The sequence below is a fragment of the Oenanthe melanoleuca genome, chromosome 6 (genome assembly GCF_029582105.1).
Source record: "Oenanthe melanoleuca isolate GR-GAL-2019-014 chromosome 6, OMel1.0, whole genome shotgun sequence".
Classification (NCBI taxonomy): Eukaryota; Metazoa; Chordata; class Aves; order Passeriformes; family Muscicapidae; genus Oenanthe; species Oenanthe melanoleuca.
In genome coordinates, this window is record NC_079340.1 from 3775245 (window position 1) to 3797677 (window position 22433).

General features: G+C 53.7%; 2 protein-coding genes across 2 annotated transcripts in view; one reads left to right on the forward strand and one right to left on the reverse strand.

Annotated features, from left to right (window-relative positions):
- Window positions 1–22433, forward strand: part of CDH23 (cadherin related 23) — a 157787-nt gene that overhangs the window by 97572 nt on the left and 37782 nt on the right. The window contains 16 exon segments of the mRNA XM_056495621.1: window positions 638–875; window positions 1354–1459; window positions 1551–1678; window positions 4302–4374; window positions 4593–4709; window positions 5038–5150; window positions 6980–7087; window positions 9009–9198; window positions 9986–10131; window positions 10382–10601; window positions 11353–11505; window positions 13078–13191; window positions 14277–14425; window positions 20131–20191; window positions 21026–21174; window positions 22126–22261. Coding sequence (XP_056351596.1) covers window positions 638–875; window positions 1354–1459; window positions 1551–1678; window positions 4302–4374; window positions 4593–4709; window positions 5038–5150; window positions 6980–7087; window positions 9009–9198; window positions 9986–10131; window positions 10382–10601; window positions 11353–11505; window positions 13078–13191; window positions 14277–14425; window positions 20131–20191; window positions 21026–21174; window positions 22126–22261 — 2201 coding nt within the window.
- C6H10orf105 (chromosome 6 C10orf105 homolog) lies at window positions 15351–18841 on the reverse strand. Its single transcript, XM_056495634.1, has 2 exons — window positions 18763–18841; window positions 15351–16343 (listed from the first exon to the last, which is right to left on the reverse strand). The coding sequence occupies exons 1-2, from the start codon at window positions 18800–18802 to the stop codon at window positions 15943–15945; spliced, it is 441 nt and encodes a 146-aa protein (XP_056351609.1). The 5' UTR covers window positions 18803–18841; the 3' UTR covers window positions 15351–15942.

Genomic DNA, 22433 nt, shown 5'->3' on the forward strand with positions numbered 1-22433 from the left:
GACAAAAGCAAGAGGCTCAGGTTTTGTTCAGCAGAAAGCAATAATGCAGTTTATTGAGTGTCAACAATTCAGTTTTGTGATAGAAGAGAGTGAGAGAGAGGTAAAGGAAACAAAGTAAAAGGGGAGAGAGAGAGAGAAAGGATGGGGGATATCGCTACCAAGCCGTCCGATGACAGACACGTCTTTGATCTGTTGGGGAGAAAGAGATCTCAGAGTCTCCATAGGAAAGTCACTTTTTATAGTCCTTTTCCAAAGCAAGTGGCCTCTGGCCAAAAGGTGGGGAGATTTATGGACTATTGCATGTGGAGATCATTGCTCCAACAAACAGGTGCTGGAACAGGGCGCTATAACCAGTCCCCTGCTCGAGAGCAGAGTACCATGGCAGCACCAGGCACAGCTACAAACAGTTCTTGGCAAGCATCCACCTCAGCCAGGCCAGAACTCAGGTCCAGAACGAGTGGTGGGGTCCTGGGCTCTCAGTCTCTGACGATGGTCGTGAGGCAGATCAGAGAAATTCGGACCGACCCTTACAGACCCGCGGAAAAAAGCCATGAACTTCACACGGCCAGGCTGCTGCCTCTCCCTCTCCAGCGTGTGCTCACCGAGCTTTCCCCCCCTTCCTTTGCCTCCCCCCCAGTTTCTCCCTGGACAAGGACACGGGTGTGATGGTGCTGACGGCGCGGCTGGACTTCGAGAGCACGCAGCGCTACACGCTGACCGTCATCGCCCGCGACGGCGGCGGCGAGGAGACGGCGGGGCGCGTCAGGATCAACGTCCTCGACGTCAACGACAACGTGCCCACCTTCCAGAAGGAGGCTTACCTGGGCGCCCTGCGGGAGAACGAGCCCTCCGTCGCGCAGGTGGTGCGGCTCCGGGTGAGGCACCGCTGTGGCTCCTGTTTTTGGGAAGTGCAGGAGGGAGGAGGGAGAGGGTTAGAATCACCTGAGGGACCTCAGAGCTCAGACAGATCCAACCCCCTGCCATGGACAGGAATGTCTTCCACAAGGCTGGGTTGATCCAAGCCCCGTTCAGCCTTGGACACTTCCAGGGGTGAGTCAGCATCAGCTCCTCTGGGCAAGCAGTGCCAGGGTCTCCCCACCCTCACAGGGGAGGATTTCTATGTGACACCTAATCTAAACCTCCCTCTGTCAATTTAAGCTGATCAATGCCCGCCAAGAGTTTAACAGACATCTTCCAAACCAGGTCCCAACAGCCAGTTTCCCTCTTGCGTGACAGGAGGCTGGCTTACAGATTCCCTCAGGGCCCCTGATGGGCACAGCTCCCTCCATCACTTTTCCAGCCTCCCATTCCCTCAGCTCCCACGCCCATGCATTCCCTCTGCTCACACCCTAGGCATCTGATGAGGACTCTCCTCCCAACAACCAGATCACCTACAGCATCGTGCAGGCGTCTGCCTTCCGCGAGTACTTCGACATCACGGTGTCGGAAGGGTACGGAGGTAGGTGCTGCTCAGGGCCACCCGTGAGCCTGCCCACACCCTGCTGGGTGTGAAAGTGCTCCCCTGACCCCCTCACTGTGCATCCTTCCAGTGATCAGTGTGAACCACCCCCTGGACTACGAGCAGGTGGCCAACGGGGTCATCTACCTGACGGTGATGGCCAAGGACGCCGGCAACCCGCCGCTCAACAGCACCGTCCCTGTCACCATCGAGGTGTTTGTAAGTGCCTGGCATTCCTCTGTGCTTTCCCTGCTCCACAGCAGCGCTGCCCATTCATCACCAGCCCAACAAGACTACCCCACCCCGTGGATGTGTGTGAGTGGATTTCTATTACACGTGTCTCATGCTGCACTTGACCACGGGGTGAGGAGCAGAGTGGGACCAGGTGTGGAATTCCCTCTGAAGAAGGGGTTTCTGCTGGGTGATGCAAAGCATCACAGCGTTCCTGGGGAAGATCAGATCAGCGTGTCACTTTGAGGCACGTTGTGTTTTGAGGGTGTCTGCAGGGAGGGATCAGTGCTGGAGACAGTTTGGCTGATAACGTGTCAGTCTGGCAGCTGCGGCAGCGTAACTCTGGGAAGGTGAAGGAGATAAAGCCAATGATGCTTTATCATCACTGTAAGATGTAAGATGGGAATGAAGTCCCATGAGGGTGGCTCTCCTTCAGATCCCTCACCGTGCTCAGGAGAGGGGGAACAAGGCAGCACCCAGGGAGTTAGTGGTGGTTAAATACATCCTTCCCACACCCTGCTTTCGACAGCACAAACACCTCTCTTTCAACACCACACTTCAGTGGGTCATCTCCCCGGGCTGGGTCTGTACTGGCAGGGTTTAAGTAGCTGTCACTTTTCCCACTCTCAACCGAAGGGAATTTCTCTCAGCTGGAAAAAGAAAAGAAATAAAAGCCAAAAAACTAGGAAGAAAATGAGGGGGAAGTGTTTTGTGACAGCACTTGAGGAACAAGAGCTGCGAGAAGGCAGAACCAGAGCGAGTGCGGAGGGAGGTAATTTTTTTCCATCCTTTGGTTGCTGGTTTTTAATAAAGAAGTCAAACTCGCCTTGTAGATTTCCCATTAGGGGACAATACGCTTTTGTAGAGGGAGCTGCCGAGTCAGAACTAATAGTGCGCGCCGCGCCAGGATCCCAGGAAATTGCACCGCTAATAAGTTTCTGCCTCACTCCCTGCCACCAACACCCCTCCCAGAGCCATGAGCCAGCGACTCACGGCGTGCCTGTGCCTGGAGGAGAGGGGCTGTGTGCTTGGCAGCAGCGTCTGCCCCTCTCAGCATCCTTGGAGAGGGCGGGGAGTGAGAGGATCCGCTCAAACTGGAGAAGAGGGGAGGTTTAGGTTGGATGCTGGGAAGAGGTTCTTCCCTGTGAGGGTGGGTGCCCAGAGAAGCTGTGGCTGCCCCTGGATCCCTGGAGGTGTCCAAGGCCAGGTTGGATGGGGCCCTGAGCAAGCTGGGATAGTGGAAGGTGTCTCTGCCCATGGCAGGGGGTGGGAACTGTCTGAGCTTCAATGCTCCTTCCAAGCCAATCCATTCTAAGATTCTATGGTACAATGGCTGTCTGAGGGTTGGCAGGAAGGCTGAGGGCACAGGAAGCTGGTTTTAGCTGGTTAGGTGGATAACATCTTCTCTGGGAGTGGAAGAGTGCCAGGTTCTGTCTGGCATGGCTGCAGGTGCCTTGGGGAGCTTTGGAGCTCCCGTAGCTGAAGTGGGAAATGTCCTTCTCCAGAAGAAGGCAGGTGCAGGCCAGCTCTGGCCAGATGGAGATCCAGCCAGAAGCAAGCCCTGCCTCCTTGGGCCCAGCACTGCTGGGCCCTGGCCTTGCTGAGCATGGCCTGATGATCTCAGGATCATTAATGACATGACACAGCATCTGCTCTGGCTCGTGTCCACCCAGCTGGAGCCCAGCTCAGCCCCATCCAGCTGCACGTGGATGCACACCCAGCCTTTGCCCTGCCCTGGGTTTGCCCTGGATGAGATCCACTGATCCCTGGGAGGAGGAGGAGGGATGGTGAGGACACCACCAGGACAGGCAACAAGTTCCTCACTACCCTCAGAGTGGCTCAAAGGCTGATTAAAGGCCACCTGCTTGCAGAAACTAAAGCAATTTAATTGCAGCACGATGGGCATCGTTGGCATGTGAAATTGCTTCGAATCTCAAGTCCAGTGGCAGCAGGAGCAGCTGAGCCTGCAGGTCCATCAGTGATCTCTGGGTAGAGAATGTCTCCAGAGCAGCCCCAGGGAAATGGAGAGGTCCATAATGATGTTTTAATGTCCTGGCAGCTCTGTCCTTCCCTCCACAGGCAGTTTGGTTTGCTTCGTTTAAGGCAGATTCTTAACAATGTTTAAACAACATTTAAGGACCCCCTAAGGGAGCTTTAAACAGGTCCAAAATCTGTTTTGAGGGATGTTACAAGCAAATCCTTCTGCCTGATTTCTCCAGGGTGGCCATAGTCACTGGCAAAGACAGGCTTGGAGGGATGCAGACCTGCTCCCTCAAAAAAAAAAATGCTGTGGCAACTCAGCAAGCACCCACAACATTCCTCCCAAAGCTCAGGAGCTCCCCTGGCCAGCCCAGTTAGCCTCATGACCTTGTGGCCAGCACGTCCTGGAACACAAAGCCAGCCCTGCACTGCTCAGGGAGGGAGGGTCAGCTCTGTGCACCAGGCTGTGGGGCTGGCAATCACCTCACCCGAGCCCCAGCCACCTCCACAGTGAAACCCTGCGCTCTAAACTAGTCACACCTTGAGGTGCAGTCACACAGGAGCATCCCCGTGCCTACTTGACCATTTAGCCCTTTTCCCAACCAGCCTCTGGACCTTCTCTTTGCTCCAGGATGAGAATGACAACCCCCCCACGTTCAGCAAGCCCTCCTACGTGATAACCGTCCTGGAGGACATCATGGCAGGTACCAGCCACAGCCCTGCTCCTCCTCTGGGCTCCCCTGGGTGTTTCACAGCCAGAATGGGATGGGGGGATCCCTTCTGGGGAGGTGAAGTCTCATAGCTGTGGGGTCTGGGGGTTTGGCCGCTTTGTGCATGTGCAGAAGGGACCCCTTGGCTGGAGCAGTGGGGGGACACAGGGCAATTCTGGCTCATCCCAGTCCTCATTTCTGCCTCCCCCAAGGAGCCACAGTGCTGTTTCTCAATGCCACGGACATGGACAGGTCCAGGGAGTACGGGCAGGAGTCAATCATCTACTCCCTGGAAGGCTCCTCGCATTTTCGGATCAACGCTCGCTCAGGTGAGCCTCTGGACGTGCTCTGCCCTTTTCCTTTCAGTTCCCTCCTTCAGCCACACCCTTCCCTCCTCTCCCCCAGCCAGCCTGCTTAGGAGTCCCACAGTTTAAGGGATTCAGCAGATTTCAGACACCACCACTTGCTCAGTCACCCTGAGAGCTTCAGCAGAGGCATCCGTGGGAGCAACTCAGGAAGGAAAAGCTTGGCTGTGAAGGTTCCTGTTAGTTCAGGAGCTGCCAGCTTGGATCAAAAAAAAAAGGGCCCATTTGTGGACTATCCTGACCTGAGTTTTAAGTGTTTCTTTTTTAACCTTGCCATCTCCTGTGGCTGCAGGAGAGATCACAACAACATTTTTGCTGGACCGGGAGGCCAAATCCGAGTACATCCTCATTGTCCGGGCAGTGGATGGAGGAGTGGGGCACCACCAGAAGACAGGCATTGCCATGGTGAGTGTGGGGAGAATTCCCATCTCCTCGAGCCTCTGGTGCCCACCTGGGGCTGGGATTGTGGAAACCCAGTCTGTGGACTCCCAGTGTTGTGAAGAACCCACAATGGTTCCTGCCCTGCTGCTCCCAAAAATGACTGTCCAGGTGGTACAAACCTTGAAATCAGCTTGCTTTCCTGGAAAACCATTCACACAGGAGCCACCTGGCTTTCCAGAGCCTGTGGATGTGGTTGTGAGTCCTATTCCACCTGCAGAATGCTCCCTTTGTTCCTCCTGAGAAGGGAGGAGAGCCTTCTAACCATGGTTATTCCTTAGGATATTCCCATGCTGCCTGGGCCAAGGGTTTCCAGCCACTCCAGAATGCCTGTGCTCCTGGGAAGGTTCTGGTGGAGCTGCAGGTTGAAGCCTTGTGCTTTGCCTTGCCTTTTTCAGGCCCCAGGGAGCCCCATGGATGGCAAAGCCAGCAGGAAATATCAGGAGATCAAAAGCCAAGGATCCATCCTCGATGATCTTAGTCTTTTCCAACCTTAACTAGTCCATGATTCTCTTACGGCTCATGGCATCACATTTCTTTGGACATTTCATTCATTTGGGTGCTCCTGCTCCTGGGATGCAAGGGAGATGTCCCACACAACATGGGGAGATGCAGAAAAATTTGTGGTTGTGCTGAGGAATAGCCCTAAAATAATTGTTCATCCTGCTGAGGGACACCAGGAGGTCTGTGGTAGCAGACTGGAAGCTCCCTGTGGAAATGTGATAGCCTTGGCTGTGGAATGCTGAGATCTCCTCTGGGGCTCCAGATGGGATTGTATTCCTATAACCTTGTTAAAAGGCAAGACAAGGGGGAGAAAGATGCCTCCTGACCTCTAAAAATTAAAGAATATTAAAACTCAGTGAGACTAGGGCAGCTGACTAAGTTTGTCTGCTGGGATGTACACCTGGCACTCAAAATAATTATTTTTGATGGGGAATAAAGGTGCCCAGGTGATGTAGAGCTCATGAGCTGCTTTAGGGGTGGGTCAGCAACCTTCCCCAGGGACCAGCGTGGTGCCTTGGCTTGTCCCCAGAGCCTGGACTGGCCTCTCTTACCACGGGGTGGCACCAGCAGCTCAGCCTGGTGTGACAGCAGGACACGGAGCAGAGAAGATCCCAGGAAAAGCTCCACTCGGACCTGCTGAGGGTGGAGGGATCCCCTGGAGCTCCCAGGCAGCAGGATGCACCCCACAGGCTCTCTGCTGTCACTGGGATGCTGTTTGTCACGCTGAAAATGAACACAGGTGACATTTCTGGGCAGCATCCTCGCCCCTGCTCTTGTCTTTGCACCTCCCACCCCCTGTTTACCCTAATTCCTGATTTCTCATTTATTCTTGGGGTTTTTTTTCCTGTTCCTTTTTACCAGCCACTCGGATTTTTTCCTTCCTTTCCTGCCACATTCCCACTGATTTTTCTTCCCCTTTCCAGTGAAGGATCTGCTTGAAGACACACCTTGTGCCCTGTAATTGTTCTTAAATGTGATAAACACACAGGAACAAAACCCAGTTCAGCTATGCCAAGGAGCTCTGGCTGCAGAGTTGCAGGTTGTTGATCTTTTTGCAGAAAGTGAACACAGAATCACAAAACCATGGAATAATTCAGGTTGGGAAAGGTCTCTAAGAGCTTCAGGTCCAGCCATGCCAAGCCCAGGACATGTCCCCAAGTGCCACAACTCCACATTTTTTAAATCCCCCGAGGGATGGTGACTCTGCCACAGCCTGGGTACATCCATGGGATATTCCACACCTCAGGAACCTGCACCTCCTGCAGCAGCTCTGCTTCCTTGCTCTCCCACAGGTGAACATCACGCTGCTGGACATCAATGACAACTATCCCACCTGGAAGGACGAGCCATACTTCATCAACCTGGTGGAAATGACCCCTCCCAACTCGGATGTCACCACGGTATGTGTGAGGCAAGGCTGTTCCAAAGGGTTGGCTGGAGCAGGGGGACACCTCCAGACAGGTGTCACCTCCAAACTGGTGTCACCTGTGTCACCTTCAGCCCAGCACCAACTTGCAGAATTCCATTTAAAAACTTCCTCCCACTGCTGACCAGCCCTTGTGTTTCTTCTCCCCGCTGGGATTTTTTTTTCCCCTCTCCAAATTGTGTGGATTTTGGCCAAATCCTCCTTTTCTTAGCCTCGCCCGTGACCTCCTTCAAGGACCTCTCTGAAAGACTTTGATTTACAGTCTTTCAAGTCCCTCTGGTGAAATAAAAGAGAAGGAGAGGGGGAGGCTTCTATTCCATCACGCCGAGGGAAAAATGACGGGAACAAAATGGAAAATAAATGAGGGAAAAGTGAAGAGAATCCACAAAATCATTTAAGGAGGAAGGCTGCAAAAAAGAAAAAAAGAAAAAAAAAATATATATATATTTTATTTTTATTTTTAAGGGGGAGAAGGGTCTGGCAGTGCTGCCCAAGCCAGAGCACTGTTTTCTCTCAGCCCTGCTGCTCAGTGCCAGCTTGAAGTCATCTTGCCTTTGACAACCCAATTAGTTGCCGGGAAAATAATTATTTTGTCACCGATCCGATGTAAATTCAGCTGCAGGACAAGCAGCAGGAGCCGGGGAAGTTATGAGGGCAATGAAATTGGGGTGTTTTTTAATGTAAATGTCCCCTGTAATTAAAAACGTCACAGGGAGAACAATAAAGCACAAAATATGTGGCGTTGAGGAGAGCTCCACCAAGGAATTATTCCCAGCACTCCTGATGTGGCAGCAAAAGTTCCTCAGCATGCCTCTTTGTCCCATTTACTTTATTTTTCCAAGGGGTTTTTGTTTTTTAGGTGGTCTTATTCAAAAAGGAGGAAAATCAAGTTTGATTGCTGGATTTTGTCATGCCGTTACCTCCTGCACTCGCAGGCCAGTTTTGGGGAGATTTAACACCACAGCAGAGGTCTTGAGGGTGCAAAATCCCTGCAAATGTTGTGAAAATACAGGGCTGGATGGAGGAACTTCTTCCAGCTTCTTCCAGAGCTTCTTGCTGCTGGTGGTGCAGGGAAACTGTCCTGGTTTGAAGGACAGGTGTCTGCCAATAAAGGCAGAAGCTTCTTTTTGAAATGGAGAATGTAAACCCCCTTCCTCCAAATCATTATTATAATTTTGAATTTAAGGGGCTCTCAGGCAAAGATATGGGAATGAGGAATAACAGTTCTTCACTAGGAAAATTAAAATAGAAATACAGTATTACACAGAACAATCCCAAAAACACTGACAGAGTCAGAATCCAAGCTGACACCCTGTCAGTCACTCAGGGTGTTGGCAGCAGTTCCATTAAATGGTGGCTGCATCCTCCTGCAGTGGCAGATGTGGTTCAGCTGGAGCAGTGCTCCTGGAGAAGGTGCAGTTTTCCTCTGAAGGTCCAGGGATGATGTGGAAAGGTCTGGCTTTCCTCTGGAATCCAGTGGAAAGATGGATAACTTGCTGTCCAAAATCTCAGTTTTTATCTGGGTAGGAAAGGCTTGGCTGCTCCCCTGGCTGGAGCATCTCCCAGTGGGATGATGGAATTTTATCAGTCATGCAGTGGGACTGAATGGGCCAGCAGCAGATGATATCTTCCTGGAGGGAGGATGGGCTGTGGGAAAGATAAAGATGATTGCCCAGCTGGTTTAAAGATGGCCCATTAGCAGATAGTATGTGCCAGGAGATAAGGGTCACTGACCCACCCACTTCAACAGATGGTGATAGAATACACATTTCTGGCCACATCCACCCAACACAAAGGCCAAGCCGGACACCAGCAAATCTCCGCACTGATTCCTCACGGGAGTTAATTCCCCTCACTCTGCTGTAACTCTGTGCTGTCCCCCCCAATTTTGGCAGGTGGTGGCTGTTGACCCGGACCTGGGGGAGAACGGCACGGTGGTGTACAGCATCCGGCCTCCCAACAAGTTCTACAGCCTCAACAGCACCACGGGCAAGATCCGCACGTCGGGCGTGCTGCTGGACCGCGAGAATCCCAACGCGCAGGAGGCACAGCTCATGCGCAGGATCGTGGTGTCCGTCACCGACTGTGAGCTCTCACCCCACCCTGATTCTTTTCACTGTCCAGCTGAACCTCCCCCCAGCCTCATTTTGCTTTTACCACTGTTTTCTTTCCTCCTGATTTGAGCGGGAGTGTTTCTGAGGCCAAAGAATGGGAGTAGCTTGAGAGGTGCTGCCACAACAAACTGGAAACCCCTCTCAGTCATTCATGTAGCAGCCCTGAGAATGAGCCTGAGAGGCAGGGACTCTCCCCTCCCCTCAGCCTTGCTCCACTGGCATCGCAGAAAATCAATTTGAGCAGGTGAAGGAAACAGAGTTGATGGGTTTTTCTCTGGAAATATTGCAGCAGGGAAAACTTCTCTTAGGGAAAAAAAAGTAGATATACAAAGATAATTCTTTGGGGGTTGTTTGGGGAATGGTTTTAAACCAAAAGAGGAGAGATTGAGGTTGGGTGTTGGGAGGAAATTTTTTACTAAGAAAGTGAGGGAACAGCCTGCCCAGAGAAGCTGTGTCTGCTCTAACCCTGGAAGTGTCCCAGGCCAGGTTGGACAGGGCTTGGAGCAACATGGTCAAGTGGAAGGTGTACCTGCCCACAGCAGAGGGCTGGAATTAGATTATCTGTGAGGCCCCTTGCAACCCAAACCATTCTAGGATTCTGTCTAATTGTCCATCCATGGCAGATAATCCATGACAAACCAGAGCCATCACCCCATCCTGCACTGCTGTCTGCATGGGGGGTGGGAGCTCCTTTTTTAGGGGAAAGCGGTGGAAAAGCTCAAGCATTAACCTTGGGATCCCATTCCTGGCCTCCACAGGTGGGAGGCCACCCCTGAGAGCCACCAGCAGTGCCACAGTTTTTGTCAACCTGCTGGACCTGAACGACAATGACCCCACTTTCCAAAACCTGCCCTTTGTCGCCGAAATCGCCGAGGGCCTTCCTGCAGGCTCCTCTGTCTTCCAGGTGAGTCTGTCCCACTGCTGCCATTCCTCACGTTGGGAGCTGCTCCTGTGCCTGCCATGGCTTCTGCAAACAGGGCTAGCATCCTTTCCCTTCTCATCTCCTCCATCTCCATCCTCTCCATCTCCTTCCCTGTGCCATCCTCTGACGGGGCTGTGAATCTTCACGGATCCTCCGAGGCCATTTCATCCCTGCATCCCAAAGGCTCTGGGGGTTTCTGGGCAGGAGATGATGAGGGTGCTCTCCCCACCAGGTGGTGGCCATCGACCTGGACGAGGGCCCCAACGGGCAGGTGTCCTACCGCATGCAGGTGGGCATGCCCCGCATGGATTTCCTCATCAACAGCACCAGTGGGCTGGTGACCTCCACAGCCGTGCTGGACAGGGAGAGGATCCCCGAGTACTACCTGAGGGTGGTGGCCAGTGATGCTGGAGAGCCTGCCAAGAGCTCCACCAGCACCCTCACTGTCAAAGGTGGGTGTGCCCAGACCCCGCGGGGACAAGGACACCTCGCTGCAGGAGATGCAGTTCCTGTAAAAGACCTAAAAACAGGATCAGGTCTGGCTTTGTGTGCAATAGGGCATAGGGATGGCTCCCACCACACTGCAGAGATGGGGAAAACATTGGTGTTTCTCCCCAAATTCTCTATTTTTTTTTTTTTCCATTCCCCCGTCCCCAGTGCTGTTTTTCCTTTTGATTCAGCATGTGATTCGCATCAGCTGAGTGCCTGGACAACCCACGCAGTCCCAGTTCAGAGCTGGACCCTCATTGCGTGGCCTGTCTTTAATTTAATGCCTTGCTGTTTACTGGCTTCGTGCAAGGCTAGTGCTGGAAAAGGATAAGCATCATCTGGAAACAAACTGACCTGGATTGTCCTCAGGGTCTTTCCCAGTTTGGAAAAGAAGTTCCCGGTCCTGTACCTTCATGGCCCAGGAAATACTGGGCTTATATTTAAGATTTTCCTTTGAATGGGGATGGAAAAAGGCTTGGTGAAAATAACTTGGATTTTAGTGATGTAATGATTTTTTGGCTGTGAGGAGGGTGATCTGTGGGTACCAGAGGCAACTAAATGCAGCCTACAGCTGCTCTGCAGGCACCCCCACTGCACAAACAGGGAGAGTCAGGCAGAGCATTCCCTGGGATGCTGAGAGCAGCAGGAGGGGGATTTGGGAGCCCTGGCATGTGCAGGAGGGGCAGCACACTCAGCTCTGCTCCCAATTTTCAGTTCTGGACGTGAATGATGAGAACCCCACCTTCTTCCCTGCTGTCTACAACGTGTCCCTGCCCGAGAACGTGGCCCGGGATTTCAAGGTGGTCCGGCTCAACTGCACGGACGCCGACATCGGGCTGAACGCCGAGCTCAGCTACTTCATCACAGGTGTGAGCCCCATCCAGGGAGGGCGTTCTGGTGGCAGGAAGGCTCAGGCTGCCCCAGGGTGTTCTGCACTTCCAGCGCTGCCTTTCCCAGCCCCTCCAAGCCTTGTCCGGCATCGCCGTCTGCTGAACAGCCTCGCTTGGCTCCCGGCCACACTGACCACTCTGCTGACCCTAGAAAAGCATTAGGGCTGGCAGAACACTGCTAGGGAGCAAGGGCTGGGGTGGTTTTCATGATTTGGAAGCCATAAATGGAATTTTGGGGCATTTTTGCCACCCCTGTAGCCAGGTGGGATTGGGTGGGATGCAGTGCCCGGCTCGCTCCGCAGCTGCAGCACCTGCAGCAGGAGGCTGGGGAATCCCCTGGCCAAGGTTTGACTTGCAAACCGAGCCCTCAGGAAGAGGGTAAAAAACAGAAGTGTCACCAGAGAGTCCTTTTTCCCACAATAGCAGCCTGCTGTTTCACACCACGGCCCCGAGACGGGTGTGCTGTCCCACAGGTACCACAGCTCACATGCAAACTCAGCCCAGTTTGCTTCCAAAGCATTCAGGAAATTATTCAGCTTTTCCCACAGTCATTGGATTTTCCCTGTGCTCTGCCAGGGGACAAGATACAAAACCATCCTTGCACAGCTGTGCCCAGGCTGCAAGATCCAAGGAAATGGCCTCAAATTGCACCAGGGAAGGTTCAGATTAGAGACTGGGGGAAATTTCTTCACTGAAAGGGTAGCCAGGCATTGGAACATGGAAGTAGTGGAGTCATTGGAACATGGAAGTAGTGGAGTCATTGGAACAAGAAGTAGTGGCTTCATCCCTGGAGGTGTTAAAGGTCAGGTTAGAGCAGCCTGGTCTATTAGGTGTCCCAGCCCATGGAAAACTGTTGGTACAAAACGGCCTTTAAGGGCCCTCCCAACTCAACCCAACCCAACCCACCCCAACTCAACCCAATCCAACACAACCCAACCCAACTCATCACAACCCAACACAACCCAACCCAACCCAATCCAATCCAACCCAACACAACCCAACCCAATCCAACCCAATCCAACCCAACCCAACCCAACCCAACACAACCCAATCCAACCCAAACCAACCAATCCAATCCAATCCAATCCAACCCAACCCAACCCACCCCACCACAACACAACCCAACCCAACTCATCACAACCCAACACAACCCAACCCAACCCAATCCAATCCAACCCAACCCAATCCAAACCAACCCAATCCAACCCAACCCAACACAACCCAACACAACCCAATCCAACCCAAACCAACCCAATCCAATCCAATCCAATCCAATCCAACCCAACCCAACCCAACCCAACCCACCCCAACCCAATCCAACACAACCCAACACTATCCAACTCAACACAATCCAACCCAATCCAATCCAACCCAACCCAACCCAACACAACCCAATCCAACCCAATCCAACCCAACCCAACCCAACCAAACACCCAACAACCCAACCCAACCCAACCCAACACAACCCAATACAATCCAATCCAACCCAACCCAATCCAACACAACCTAGCCCATTCCAAGTTTTTATTTTACTTGTCCTTTGTTGCAGGTGGGAACCAAGATGGCAAATTCAGTGTTGGCTTCAGGGACGGGGTGGTCAGGACGGTGGTGAGCCTGGACAGGGAGACTGTGGCATCCTACACGCTGATCCTAGAGGCCATTGGTAAGGATTTCCCAGGAATCCCACGGGGGCCACTCCCACACAGCCTCATGTGTGCAAGTGTCAAGCTCCCTTGCTGGTGTGTTGGAGGGGCAGCAACCTCCAAGGCACTCTGCAAACCAGAGCCTGTCCCTGGTGTTACCATTTCACAGCCCACGTGAATTAACACGTCCCAGTTCCATCATGGTTTTTGCAGAGAGTATGTTCTCCTCTCAGGTTTTCCCAGCCCTAGGGCTCTCCCTTTCACACAAGAAATGAAGGCCTCCTGCTTCTGAGAGGCTCCACACTGTCCAGGGCAGCCCTCTACCCAAAAATGCCAACACCACAGCGTCATTCCCCTCAAGCCATGCCAGCCCTTGGCTCTGTGGCTGTGATTAACCCTGAGCCACCTGGCACAGGCAGAGGGTCCATGTGCCAAGCTCAGCTTGGCTGCCATCCCCAGAGCTTTATAATGATGTGCCTGTTCACAGATGACTTGGATGTCCCTTTTGAAAGGAGGAATAAGTGGCCTGGACAGAAATGTTGGGGGCACAGCTTTGCAGGTGCCACAGGGGTGCCAGCAGGGATGGATCCCAAGGGGCAGAGAGTCTGTTCTGCCCCTCCAATGGGGATCACAGTGCCTGTGTTTGCCCAGATCCCACAGGCTCCCAGCTGGGTGGGTTTAGCCTGCAAAACAGGCATGTTGAAAAATCCAACCCCATTCCATGCCTCCCAATGCCTCTGTGCCATGTCCTTGCCTATGAACCCATCCTGCTGCTCTTTGGCTGCTGAAAGCTCATCAGGCTGTCCTCATGTCCCAAATCCCTGGCCTCCAGCAGTCCTTTCACTTGGTGTATGGAATTGCAAATCCTCTCTATGATCAGTTGCATTTCTAGCCTCACTGGGCTCCATGGCAGAGCCTGGGGGTGGTTTGGCTTTTCCTTTTTCTTTCAAAATAGGAAAAAAAAACCAAACAAAAAACGTAAAACCCCATGGTTCAGTGTGGGATTTGAAAGCTGCAAATGACAAAATGTTTTGGTTTAGAAATCTTGATCCTCTTTCAGCAGCCATGGGCTGACCCTCCCTCCCTCACTTTTCTCTCCCTGCAGACAATGGTCCCACCGGGAACCGGCGCACCGGCACCGCCACGGTGTACGTGACCGTCCTGGATGTCAACGACAACAGACCCATCTTCCTGCAGAGCAGCTATGAAGTCAGTGTCCCCGAGGACATCCCTGCTGCCAGCAGCATTGTGCAGGCAGGTGGCTCATCCCCTGGGGTGGGACTGGGGGTCCCCCAATAACTGTGCCCTGACCCTGAGCTGCTGCAAGCCCAGGGCTGAGGTTTGCTCTCCCCTTCAGTGTCCTGCTCCCTCGGGGCTGGGAGAGATGTGTTCCTGCTCACCCACTCCTCTGCCAGTCCAGGCTGTGAGTGCCAGGCAGAAGGCAGCAAAGAACAAGGGAAAATTAAGCAGCTCGCCCCGTTTCTGCAGGGGGCGAGAGGAGAAGAGCCAAGTCCTGCTTTTCCCTCCTCCCAAACACAGATCTCCATGGGGAGATGCTCGGAGAGGGCTTTGCTTTCATTTTTGTGGCTCTTTGAGGGAGCGGTGGGCAGAGCTGAATGGCTCAGTGAGCACCGAATGAATGCGGGCATTCACACGGGCTTCCAGCATCCCTCCCAAGCCCGGGCTCTTCTGGAGCCGGCACCAAAGGCTCTTTGCACAGGGCCCTGGGAAGGCTCCTGCTGCCTTCAATACCTCTGCCGGCACAGGGAAAGGGGCAGCTTTGTCCCTGACAAAGCTGGCAGGATGAGTCACCGGCAGAGAAGAAAGGAGCCTTTTGCCTGCTGCCGCAAAGATTTGCCGGGAGCCGTGTGTCCGCTCAGGGCAGCCGGTCCCCAAGGAATCCTGTGGTTCCTCATCACCTGTTGTGCCCTGGCACGGTGTACCTGATGTCCCTGGGATCACACATCAGTCTGCAATCCCAGGATGGAGGTGTGTCCCTGCACAGGACTCCTCAAATTGAGCCGGTTTGGCAAATTGGAGGAACGGAGGGAACTCGAGTCTGGCTGGTGTCAAAGTGCCTTTTCTTAGAGGGGGATGCCCTTGGAAGTCCATGGCAAGAGAGGGTGTGATTGGGGGAAGTTGTTTTTTCCACAGAACAAGATGGAAGAGAAACAGAAATGAGCCATCACCCGGCTTTATTTTAATTTGCACCTTCAGTGTGAACATTTGTACAGAAGGTCTCTCCCTCCAAATGCATCCCCACAACCCCAGGCCAGCAGGAGAGTTTCTAAATGTTTCCCCATCCCTTTCTCCCAAACCAGGCAGACCAGAGAGCAGGAATGGGAATGCATTGACCCCATGGAATGGGGTGACAGGGACCAGGCAGTACATGAGCCTCCCTCCACCTTCTGGGGGGTAATCTCCACTGAGGATTGCTTTCTATGGAGCAGGTTTTCTCTGGGCTGCCTCTCTTCAGGTGGCCAGGTTGCTCCTACCCTCTTCCAGGCTGTTTCTTCAGGTAGAGCACAACTTGCGCAATGTTTTCCAAAAGAAATGAAGCAGCAGGATTTTTTTTTTTTGCCCGCCCACTGATAGCTGGGTGTGGGTGTAGTTTGGGTGCCTCCACCTTCCCTGGCAGGAAGCAGTAACCTGGAAAGCATTTGGGAACCTGGCACTGCAAAATCTCCTGGAAATGAGTTGCCCAAAGGGTCTCTGCCAGGTTGTTCAGGGATGCTTGAGAAGGAAGCTTGGGAAGGAGCAGCAGGGCAAGATCACATTTTGGTGGACTCCACAATGTGCCAGTCCTGGCTGGGACAGGCAAGAGGGCTCTGAGCCACCAGCTGGCTCCTCCTGAAGCTGCTGATGGAGCACCTGAGGGAGCCCAGACGCTTCCAGAGCCTCAGCTGGGGCTCACTGGCATCCACAGGGTGGTGGGGCAGGCGCTCCTGGCCACCAGGGAGGGACCAGCCCAGCGCTGGTGGCTTGCAGAGGGTGGCAAGGACGAGGAGGGTGGCCAGGAGCAGGAAGATGCAGGTGACCCCGACGATGATGGGCAGCCAGTCTGTCCCCTGAGGGGGTGCAGCACTGGGTGGGAGCAGCTCCGTGGTGGGAATTCCAAGGAGAGGCGGGGTGGGAGAGGTCCCGTTGGCAGAGTGCTCCGTGCTCATCTTCCCTGCAGTGCAAGGTGACACAGAGGAGTGGCACAGGTGGCTACCACCTGGAAGCCACCCTCTGGTTAAGCTGGTGGATTCTTGACATGCCTTGATGCCCAAGATTCTCCCAGCCATGTTTTAAGTGGCACAGGAGGTGTCCATCTGCCCAAACTGCAAAACCACCTGGCAAAGAAATCTACCACAATTTACATGTGGTTACCATGGCCCCTGGGAGAACACACACATTGCATGAAGATTTTCTGGGAGAGGTAAATATCCATATACTACAGAAAGTTCAAAATCCTCCCCTCCCCAGCCTGCTGAGGTTTTATTCTCCTCTGTTCCCCAGAAATGCAGGTTTGCTGAACTGGCTGTCATTTGGGGCTTTTGTGATTGTTCTCCTGAAGAAATTGGGCAGTTGGTTGAGCCTGTGCCCTGATAAGCCCCCATCAAGCTGTGGTATTGTACTAGCACTGATTTTATTATTTTTTAAGGGTGAAGAATAACACCCTCACCCTACTCATGCCAAAAATCCTCATGTCAGGCATTTTGCTGATCTGCTTTCAGGCTCAGATATGTCACAGGTGATGCAAACCAGCTTCCCAGAGTGTTAGCACTGACAGCTCTTACCTAACACCTGATGGAGACTGTCCTCTCCTTCCCCCAATGGGTCAGATCATCCCAAGAGCATTTTGCACTCACATTTTTGCTCCCCAGACAGGCTGTGCCAGGGGCTGGCACCTCTCCAGATGGAGATGAGGAGATGAGGGCTGGGGAAATCCTGTTTGTGCCAACCCTCTTGGGGTAAATAAAGTCAGCTTTATTATGATGGGTTTCCTGTGGAGATCTGGGAGAGCTGACTAACTGGCCTGTGGCTGGGCAATCTCCTGCTGGACTTGGGTTTGGATTGAGCCAATTTAAAACCAAGATCATAGGGGGGTAAAGGCAGGGCTGCAGGGCTGCTCTTGCATCCCAAAGTCACACGAGTGTGTGTAAGGCAGCAGCCAAACATTCACCAAAAACATCCCAAAAAGTGGGGAGAGGACCTCAGTGACATGGTTTGAATCACTAAGGGTGTATCAACCTGCTCAGAGCTTGGGGGAGATGGTGCTGTTTCCATGGGCCAGAGCCTGGAAAATGGGGAATGCAAAAACAAATGGGTCAGCTTTGGAAGGGTGAATCATTCTGTGTGTTGCATGGGGACTGAAGATGTTTTCACCACCTCCACAGTGATGTCTGCACCTCAAAAATATTTTTTTTATCCTTAGCTAGCTCTGTCCTTTCCCCTCAGCTTTGGGAACAGAGCAGCAATCCCAAGGACTCTCTGCTCCTCTGTGCTGGCAGGCACAGGCAGGGCTGCAGTGTGTCCCACACCAAGGGCAGCCTCAATCAAGGTTTCCAGGGCTGCCTCAGTGCTGGCATTCACTGCCTGTGCTCAGCGTGGTGACCTCACACTGCCCCTTCAGAGCCAGCCAGGAGGTGTGGGCAATTCCTGCAGGCCCTTCTTGCTCGTGGCTGCAGAGCTTGTCTTTTAAATTCACTTGACAGTGTTCCATAGAAACCCATCAGGAGGGATCCAGGCTTTTTCATCCACTCCCTGCTCTGCTCCTGCTTCCCATCCAGCTTCTCCTCACACTCAGCTTTCATGGCACTGCCCCTTCCCAGCATCACTGTCCCACACAGCCTCCATATTCTTCACCCTGATGAGTTAAAAGAGATTTTCCTGTCCTGAAAATCCCCCCATCCTGATCAGCTCCAAATGTGACACATCCCCTCGAGCACTCAGACTCCAGCACTGGCAGATGAGGATCAGGGGGGAAAAAAAAAAAAAGAGACAATGCAAAAGGTAAAATACCCCTGAGAAAGGTGGAAAGGAAGAAAAAAGGAATGATTCTCGTGCATGAGCAGCAGAGAGGGTTGTTCAGCCCAGCAGCAGGCACTGCTCCCTGCCCTGGCCCAGCTGCCTAGTTTGGCAGCTTTTCCATATGCTCTCCCTCCTTTCCTCAAACTCCTAAAAAGAAAAGGCTGTTTTCAGGCACTGCCTGTGACACAGCTCCCATGAAAAGCAGCTCTCATTCCCCTGCCCAGCCTGCTTAGCAACACTTCTCCTGGAGCTCCCCAGTTTATCCCAAATATTCCCACGGGCTTGCAGGAGGAGGTGATGCTGGGCAAACACCTGACCCGGATGGTTGGGACCCCAGAGCTGTGAGTGATGCTGCTCCCCATCACCCTCACAGCTGCATCCACAGGGCTTGCCCACCTGGGAAGGGAGGAGGGATGCCTGACCTCATCCCCACCCCGAATTCTGCATCCCCACCCCGAATTCTGCATCCCCACCCGTTTTCAGCCCTTTCCCTGGGCTGGGGGCAGCAGCTCTGCAGCCAGGGGTCTGTCTCACCCCTGGGGGTGACCAAAGGGAGGAGGTTTGGGGGTCCCTACCTCTCACCAGCCAGCCAAGCCCGGGTTCTGCCTCCTGCATTCCCTCCTTGTGCCTCTCCCACCGAGCTCTGCCGGCTGCCAGCCCCCTCCTCCCTTTGGGGAGGGTGGGACAGAGGTGCCAGCCGGGCTGGGGACAGCCTGGCACAGCAAGGACAAGGGGCTGTGTCCTGCTGGAGCTGTGTCCCTCGCTGGGGTCGAGCCCCTGGGATGCGTTTTTTCAGGATTTATCCCTGCAGGATGACTCAGTGGTGCAGTCCTGGCTGAGCCCCCCGTGGTGGGAGGGGTGGCACCCGCCCTCCACATGCCTTCTCCCCTTTTTCCCAGAAAATCTGCTTTTTTCCCCATTCTTTTATGGCCCTTCAAAGCATCACTTTTCCTTTGGGACCTCAGCAAGTCAAACTTTCAGGTCAAACCAAGCTTTCCTCAGACTGTAGGTTGGCAGGAGCCTTGCTTTAAATGCAAACTACTGATTTTTAATAAAAAAAAAAATTTTTAAAAAGTGCCTGGGCTGAAAGTTCCTTGCAGCAGCCTTTCCTCTTCCCAGCATAAATTTGGGTGCAAACCTTCCCAGAAATAAAAAACAAACTGCTGGGTAGTATCATAGGAAACAGATGAGGCAGAAGATGCCTTGCAGAGGGAAGCAGGGAGGGAATAAAGCCTCGTGCACTCCCTGCATCCTCACCCTGGTGCTTTGTGAGTGGCCACAAGCTTTGGGTGCTTTGTGGGGAGTGGGTTTTGCCCTGAGGGAAATTCAGGGGCTTGGTGCCAGCTGGGCTGGAAGCCCCAGCCCTGCTGGTCACTGCCAGGTCCTGCTTCCCAGCTGCCAGCTGGGGCTGTAGGGAGAGCACTGCAGTCTTGTTCAGTGACACCAGAGGGGACCCGTGCCTTGGTTTTCCCAGGAAAAGTTCAGTCCATGCAGTGCATCAGAGCCTAGGGGTGCTCCCACCCCTGCTCAGGGCCTCACAAGGATGCTCTAGGCTGGTTTTTCTGTGTGTTGCTACTTGGAAAGCAGGATGCCATGGGCTGTGTGCCTCCTGCCCAGCTCAAATCACCCCAGCAAGGCTCCATCCCTGGCGGCATCACCACTGGGACAAACACTGGAATACAGGGTGGGATTGATGGGGGCAGCTCCTCCAGCACACTGTGGGATTTGTGGTGTGCTCCTGAGGCTCAGCCCCAGCAGCCAAGGGTTCCTGAGCCCACTATCCTTGCTGCCCAGTGATGAGGGAAGAGCAACTTATTCGTTTTTTGGTAAGCTCCCCAGCCCAGGTGGAGGAGAAGAATGTCCAGCTTTGGCAGGGTAGGAGGACTAGTCCTAGCCTGGAATTCTCTGCCCTTCACCTCTACTCCTCTGCTTTTCTCATGAAGGTGAAAGCCACTGATGCAGACGAAGGCATTAACGGGAGAGTGTGGTACAGGATTGTCAAGGGTAAGTCCAGCTGCCCCTTTTTGCAGCAGGGAGTTTGTCCCAGGCTCCACCCAGTCTCGGGAGGTTGAGCTTGCCATCCTTTTGCACTTTGGAGCCCACAGAACCATTTCTCCCAGCCCTAAGCAAAATCCAGCTTTAGGGCTCATTGCTGAGGAATGATTTGTCACGGATGGACAGCTAGACAGAACCCTAAAATCACAGAATGGTTTGGGTTGGAAGGGACCTTTAAGTTCACCTCATTCCAACCCCCTGTCGTGGGCAGGGACACTTTCCACTACCCCAGGTTGCTCCAAACCTGGGCTTGGGCACTTCCAGGGACGGGGTAGCCATTGCTCCTCTGGCAGAAGGGCTTCACCACCCTCACAGGGAAGAATTTCCAATATTCCTTTTATTCCTGCCCTCTTTCAGTGTGAAGCCATTCTCTTTTGTCCTGTCACTCCAGCCCCTTGTCCCCACTCCCTCTCCAGCCCTCTCAGAGCCCTTTAGGCACTGGAAGGGGCTCTAAGGTCTCCCCAGAGCCTTTCCTTCTCCAGGCAGGACACAGCCTGGATCCAGAGCAGAGTTCCTCCAGCTCTCAGAGCCTCTTTGTGGCCTCCTCTGGACTCACTCCAACACATCCACATTTTTGTTATTTGATGAGATTCTGTAGCTCCTCCTGGCCTCACCCAGGGCCAAACCCTGATGTAGCTGAGTCTGATGCAGCCAGAGCTGATGGGGCTGAAGTTTTGCTCAATAATCTCCCTCCAAAAGAGCCCCCCAGGGAGGGCTCAGCGTGTCACCAGGATGGATGTCAGTCAGTGGGCAACACCCCTGTCGTATTTTCCCCCTCACCAGGAAACGAGCACAACCACTTCCGCATCAATCCCAGCACGGGGCTGGTGATGCGGGGCGTGCGGCACCTGGACAGGGAGCAGAACTCCTCCCACGTGCTGGAGGTGGAGGCCTACAACACGGAGCAGGGGCCCATGAGGAGCTCCGTGCGGGTAAGGACCCGGCAGAGCCGCTCGCGCAAAGCGCGCGCCAAACGCGCGGCCCTTCCCAGCACAGGAAATCACAAAGATGTGGCATGAAGATCTGGTGGAAAGTCTCTGGGGGATGCTCGTGGGTAGAGAAGAGCTTGTTGGTGAGGAGGGTTGTTTGATTTTTCTTTTTCCCCGTGATGTTTTGGTGCCATTAGGCTGCAGAGTGGTGCAGCAGTCGCTCAGAGGGAGTCCTCGCTCGGTGAGATGCAGCTCTGCTGCTGGGAAGAGAAGCTGAGCCTCAGCCTGTTGAAAATAGTCCTGGCCAGGCACTATTTAAATAATCCAGGGCCCAGTGGTGACAGTCTTCAGCTGCAGCACACCAGCTTCCCACGGTTCCCACAAACCCAGCCCTCAACCGTTGCATCTATTCTTAGACCTGGTGCTGGGGTGGGCTCTGTCTGAGTGTGAAGTGTCCCCAGCACTAGCAGCAAGCAGAAAACCAGGAGAAGGAAATGTGCTCCCTGGGGAAACAGCACTGAACTTGGAGCAAAAATTTCCCACCGAGTCGCCAGCGTTTCTGTGTTGCGAGGTCTCCAAGGGTTTGGTCAGGGGATCCCAGAGGATGGAGGAATTAATGTACCCAGTGTACCTCCCCGCCAGCAGGGAAAGACTGACTCACCCCGACCCTCAGGGTTGTGATGTTAAACCGCTTGTGCTCAGCTGTGATGTTAAACTCTTTGTGTTCACTCTCCATCACGCGGTGTTTGAAGAAGAGATTATCACAGGGTCACGGAATGGGTTGAGTTAGAAGGGACCTTAAATCTCCCCTAGTTCCACCCCCCTGCCATTGTCAGGGACACCTGCACCAGCCCAGGTTGCTCCAAGCCCTGAAATGTTTCTCCATGGGCACCATGAAGGGTTTGTTCCCCAAGCTCGCCCGCTCACGCGCGGTTTCTCCACCTGCGTTCCCAGGTGATCGTGTACGTGGAGGACGTCAACGACGAGGTGCCAGTGTTCACCCAGCGCCAGTACAACCGCCTGGGGCTGCGGGAGACGGCCGGAATCGGCACCTCGGTGGCCGTGGTCCGCGCCACCGACCGAGACACAGGTGGGAATCAGCACCCAGTGTGGGGGACAGCACACTGATCCAAAGATCAGCCGCTGCGCGGATCCTGGCTGGGCTGGGCTGGGCTGAAATCCCAAGGGATGGGCTCTGCTGGTGGTGCCTGCCTTCTCGGGGTGCTTGGCCCAGCCAGCACCATGATTCCTGCTCCCTCCCC

Coding starts and splice junctions, on each gene's coding strand:
- C6H10orf105 (XM_056495634.1), bottom strand. CDS start 18,802: ATGCAGGAGGCAGAACCCGGGCTTGGCTGGCTGGTGAGAG. Junction 16,344..18,762: donor GCTTGGCTGGCTGGTGAGAG/GTAGGGACCCCC, acceptor CTTGCACTGCAG/GGAAGATGAGCACGGAGCAC.